A 6044-nucleotide genomic window follows, 5' to 3' on the forward strand; every position below is an offset into this window, starting at 1 on the left:
CAAATGCTCCAATCAGGGGAACAGGCCTGGTTTTGGGCATTACAGATCTCTGTGCTGGGAGATCCTGGCTCTTGGGGCTGAGGAACAGCCTACACAATGATGCCACATCTGCAGAAAACGCATTTCACTGAAGTATGTGAACTTAAGTAATACAGAATTACCCATTTGCTTTGACTTTTGCACCCATCAGAGGCAGTAGATGTGGTTCCAATAGTCTCTTTGCATTGGGGCCCATGATTTCCTCCTGGTGGGAGAGAGGGGAATGGTCCTTGAATTAATCACTTCTGTCAGGACACAGCATGGTTATAGCACAGCTGTTTGTCACTTCTTAGAGTAACTGAAATGCTGAGGCCTAGTTCAGTTCTGAACATCAATTCTGCTATTCACACTGCAAATAGATCCTTTTCCTTAAGGGATGTGGGAGCTGAGTTCTAATGGACCTGGATGTGGAATGCTGGCAGAGCTGACAAAGTCAAGAACAGGTAGAGGGAAAGCAAAACTAAAACAGGAAGAGGCAGAATAGTGCTGGTCTTCCGACAGTCTGACATGATACATGAGGGATTTGTAATCCCTAGGGTTGGCCAAACTTGGGAAACCCGAGGGATTTGTAATCCCTAGGGTTGGCCAAACTTGGGAAACCCGAGGGATTTGTAATCCCTAGGGTTGGCCAAATTTGGGAAACCCGAGGGATTTGTAATCCCTAGGGTTGGCCAAACTTGGGAAACCCAAGGTGGTTCCTGTATCCAGGACATTGGCAGGAGACATCACATTTGATTTTGGAAGTACTTGATGGCTGAAACTGTGGACAGTGTTGCTGAAAACAAGGGAAAAGCTGATTAGGGATGAGGACATCTTTGGAGCAGGAAGGAGACTTTTTAAAGGCAGAGAGGAAAATGGAGATGATGCTGTGTGCAGATTTTTAAGAACCATGAGTTTCTTGTTCAGGCTGTGGTGGTCTATGGTTCTTCAGGGTAAAGACAAGAAGAATAATGAAAATCTTTCATTACAGCTTTTTTAGTAAATTTAAGACTTGCCTGGGAGAGCAGAGTAACAGCTGAAGACCTTGACATCCTGCAGTCACTGACTTCCACTGCTTCTTCTTTTCCAGGTGTCCTTGCTGGCCATGACAACCGTGTCAGCTGTTTAGGTGTCACTGATGACGGCATGGCTGTAGCTACAGGGTCTTGGGACAGTTTTCTCAGAATCTGGAATTAACTGGGAGTCAAACATGTACATTCTCCATTTGAGATCTGGAGAGATCAATGCTGCAGCCTATAGCTGTGAAATAACATTTCTACCTTGTATTTGCAGGTGAAGTTTTTCTATTCACTGATTATTACACAAAAAGGCTTTCTGTAAACTAGAAAAAATTCAAGTGAAGAAATAGGGGAGGGGGGAAGAAATCACTGACTTTTTAAAAGGGGCCAGCACACATTATCATGGTGACCGACAAACTAAGAGCCAGTCCTTTTGTTTTTGGTGGTTTGGTTAGATTGTCCTTGAAGGGTTTTTCCTTGTGCTCAGTCTGCTAATCCTGTACTTTTTTTTGTACATAACGAATATACACATTATAGCAGCCAACCATGTAACATTTGTCTGTATGTAAAGAAATATGTTTGCATTTTTTAAGGAACTACATTTATAGCTTTGCTTTTAACCTGAGATGTCACTTCTGAGTTTTGTAGTGGGTTGAATAGATTGCTGTTTTAAATGTTTTTGTGAATTTACTGTAGATAAAGTGAAGCCAATGGTATGTATGTGTTTTTTATAATGGAAGGCATTTGAATTTTTTTTAAAGGCCCTGGAGACTCCCAGTTAATACCCACTGCCTTATTCACTCACTTCTTGACCTGCTTGCCTATTTTTAATCAGGGGGTTCTTCCTTCAAGCCAGTGGTTCCTGGTTCATCCATTGGCAGTCATGGCCTCCAAACACCAAGGAGTTAATGCCAGGCAGACTTGCAACAACAGCAAAAACAATATAAAATAAATCCACTTACAGAAGTTTTAGCTTCCTTCCTGCAGCTTTTTGCATCAGTTGTTCCATGCAGTCCGTGGGTACGGAAGCCAAGGGTCAGTCACTGCTGTTGTGCATGGCCGAGTGCTCAGCTCTGGCTGCACAGGGTGGGTTTGGCCCATCTCGGGCTCCAGCTGACCTGCACTGACAGTGATTCAGCTGCTGCCCAGAGCAGTCCCTGCAGATCTTGCTCAGTTCCACACCAGCTGAGAAATTCAGGAGGACTTTGCTTAAATTTCTAAAGAGGATTTAACTGTGCAGTTAATCGCCTTTAATCCCCTCCACATTTGGGGGTTGCCAGAGCACAGCACAGCCAAAAGCACTTGTCAGTTCTGTGCAGTGAATTATCAAAGGAATTGTGCAACTGAAATGCTCCTCTGTGACCCCCGAGAACTTGCTTTGATAACCTTGACAGTGCTTGTTCTGTGGTCACTGAGGGCTGTGCCGGGGAGTTACTGGATGCCAATTGTTCTGCAGCTCTGACACTGTAAATGCCATTTCCTCTCCTTTTATTCTGATTTTGATGTCAGTTGCCTGTAAATCTGATCAGGTACAGCTGAGTGTAGAGAGAGGAAAATCAAGTGACATCATGGTGTCCATTTGAAACTGCTGGGGGAGGTTCCTTAACTTTTTGGTGCCTGGCAGCCTGGCTAAACTTGGAATGGATGTTCCCTTGGGAATCTGACGTCTGTGGCTTTTTTGGAAATGGGGGATTAAGTCTATTGGCTTCTCTTAAATGACTTATTTTAAAAATAATATGAATTTTAAATCATCACGTTGGAAGATGATATTAGTCATCGCTCATCAGAACTGATGGGGAGTCTGGGTGTCTCTGGGTCAGCTAGTGAAGATAAGGGCCTGGGATCCTGTAATATATCCAAATGGATTTCTGGCTGAGATGACTATTTGTCAAGTTGCTGACATTTTTAATCCTAAATTTCAGTACTTCCAAACTGTGCCTGTAAACTTGCCATGTCTATAATGGTGAAGGTGCCAATAAGTGTACCAGTCAATCACAGTAAATTCACTTTTAAAATAAAGGCACCTCCTGTGCTGGAGAAGGAACATTTCCTAACAGCAGCCTGTGGTGTAGGACCAAAATCCCACTGTATTCTGTTTCATAGGAATTCCGCAGCATTTTGCTTTATGATGTCTGCATTAATAGAATTATGGAATTCCTGTAACTCTTAAGTGAGCAGCTCTTTGGGATCTTGCAGACTCGGTTTATTTTTTAGTGGTGCACTTGATTATTTTTTTTTAACTCACAGCTGCCTTGAGAGAATCATTCTGGAAATTTGTTACTAAGGAATTTTGAGAAAATATTCTTTTTCTAAAAAATTTTTTTTCCATAGAAGTGTGTTTTGAACCAATTTCCTAGTCAACACCTTTGCCAAAACAGGTGCCATTTTTACATTCTGGTATTAAAACTGGTTTCTACTTGTGAAACTGCAAAACTAATTTTACAGCTGTATATAACTTTTCTTACCAGTTCAGGTCGCCTGTAACCGTGGTAATGGCTCTCGTACAGGTATTACTGCAAATAACTTCACTGTCATTGTTGGATGGCTGCTGTCTGTTGGATTCAGCTGCTTTTAAAATAAATACCAAGGAATGCCAACTACTTGTGAGGTGTCCAAAGGCATCATAGAGCCCTGCCTGCCTCTGCTCCTTGGTCACCCCAGGTCTGGAGTGTCTCAGATCTGAGTGGGCTCCTCTGTCGGCGTATGAGGAGACCTAGGAGAAGCCTGAGCATGGTGGGAAAAACAGCATCTGGTGCATCTTGGGACCTCAGAGAAAGCCTGTGATAGATCCTGCCCAGGTGATGTTTGCTGTTTCATTCCTGTCCTGGATGTGGGTTATTTTTTTAAGCCTGCAGATACAAGTACCACAGGTGCTGTGTGAGGCCACCTAGTGACTCGCACAGGCCATGGCGTTCCCTTTAAGCGGCTGGCTGAGCTTTGGAGCTCGATGCCCCCTGCTAAAGTACATGTTGCTTCAATGGGAAAAGCTGAAACTCCTCCTAATACAAGGAAGGTAATAAAATGACCCTTTTACCCCAGCTTTGAATCTCAGAGAAACTGGTGTGTGCTTGCTGTGGGCTCAGGTGTGCAGCTGGTGGGATTCCTGACTGCACCATGACTGCAAACTCACTCACAGCAGCTCTGGCAGCACTAGTGGCACATCGTCACTGGCTTTAAAAGTTTGTTGCCAAACTTCATCCTTAGCTGAATTTGAAGTTGTGTCATTGCAGAAATGGAGTAGCCAAGAGCGCTGTGCCAAAGGGTTGCTCTTGCCCAGTCTCTCTTCTGAAGGCTGTTGGTTATGGCTTGGGAAGCAGAACCACGTGCTTGGTGTAACAATTTATTTTATTCAGGTAGTTTGTCAGCGCTTTCTAATGAGATTTGTAACTTTGCAATAGAGTTCTCATGATGATGATGATGATGTAACTTTGCAATAGAGTTCTCCCTCCAGGCAAGTGCCCAGCCTGGGCTTGTTCCTGTGTAGACTTGGACATCTGTTGCATTGGTGGAGAAAGGGGTTGAGATTCTGGAAACCACAAAAAGCTGCTGTGGCATTTTGCTGATGTGCACTTGTGTACCCCAGTCTGTGGCCTCCAGACCTTTTCCTTCCAAACATCGCTGTCCTCTGCCATGCTCAACAAGGGGCATCATCTGGCAGAGCTGATGGTCAGTGTGTTGACAAGATTTTTACCACTGGAAACGGAGCCCAGAATAAATAGGCTTTCCCTGCCTATGGACAGGGCCTGACCTTGCCTTGGCAAAGCTGAGCTGGTGCAGCAGCAGGTCCCATCTGTCCTTACTGTAATGCATGGGTTGGAAATAGTTAACTCTTTACTTCAGTTGTGTAACCGCTTGTCCCACGATGAAGTTCACATTAATTACTTTAAGGTGGAATGAAAACATTGTTAAAACATTCCAAGAGTTGTAGTCTGTCCTCTTTGAGGGCACTGTCACCTCCACTAGGTTTAGTGCTGTGCTTTAAGATGTTGGTGAGAGTATTGGCTAATTGGACTAGTTGGTATTGATGGTTGTGTAGCAGAATGGCTGGTTTTGAGATAGCATTTCCTGTACAAGTACTTAGCATGGGTTGATGGTGCACTGTGTATCAGTACTCTGGCATGCATGCTGGTCACACTCCTCCTACACTTCAGAGGCACCAGAGCCTTTTATCCAATTGCTGGTTATGTAAAATACATGCAGAATGTTAATGCAGTGTTGTTATGGTAAATGTGTGAACAGTGTTACTAATTGATATAACTGATAACAAATTACATGTGCCTGACATTCTTATACCACACAGTATGTTTAGGTTTTAACTAATATGGACTTCAGTGGAATAGTCTTAGATATTCAAGCCTTTGTTTTACTTACACAATGGTGCTCTCTTTGTGTTTTTCTCCTTTTTTTTTAAATAAAAGCATCTGAACACTTGTAGTACATATTACATCCAAAGGAGTCCAAAGCAAAGTGCTTCTAAACATTGATTTTACTTTGCCTTTTAGTTCCCAGCATCTCTCATCAGCTTTTTTGTTTTTTTACTTGTTGCTGACTACTTTGGAAAACTTTGGTAATGTTACCAATTTTGAAGTGATTCTGCACTGCCTTTGGATTGTGTATGTATTCAGAAACAGTCTTAAAGCTTTTATTTAAGCTATTAAAAAACCAGGGACTTGTGCCATTTGTTCTTTAACAGTGCTGTTGTAAAAAGACTTCCCTGTGACAAAAAATCACTTGCTATGAACTCTGTTTATAGCTTTTTTTTTTTTCCAGGATGGATCTTTTTCTTTGTATTTGTACAGTGGCTCAGTGAAAGATGTTGCCATGAGTTGATATTGTAACCAATAAACAAGTGCTTTTAACCAGCCTGGGTCATCTGTGAGTGTTGTGTTAGAGCAGCTTGGTCTGATCGTGGATCTGCATGCCTGGGGGAGGGAGGTGCAAGTCTTCACCTTGGACTGAGCTGCCAAAGAACTCAGGAGTGCACAGGGGTAGTACTTTTTTCAATAA

General features: G+C 42.9%; 1 protein-coding gene across 1 annotated transcript in view; it reads left to right on the forward strand.

Annotated features, from left to right (window-relative positions):
* GNB4 (G protein subunit beta 4) overlaps positions 1-5899 on the forward strand; it is a 31800-nt gene extending 25901 nt beyond the window's left edge. The window contains exon 10 of the mRNA XM_071566307.1: positions 1109-5899. Coding sequence (XP_071422408.1) covers positions 1109-1215 — 107 coding nt within the window. The 3' untranslated portion in view covers positions 1216-5899. The remainder of the gene's footprint in view (positions 1-1108) is intronic.
* The last annotated feature ends 145 nt before the right edge of the window (positions 5900-6044 follow it).

The sequence above is a fragment of the Pithys albifrons genome, chromosome 11 (genome assembly GCF_047495875.1).
Source record: "Pithys albifrons albifrons isolate INPA30051 chromosome 11, PitAlb_v1, whole genome shotgun sequence".
In the NCBI taxonomy this organism is placed as follows: Eukaryota; Metazoa; Chordata; class Aves; order Passeriformes; family Thamnophilidae; genus Pithys; species Pithys albifrons.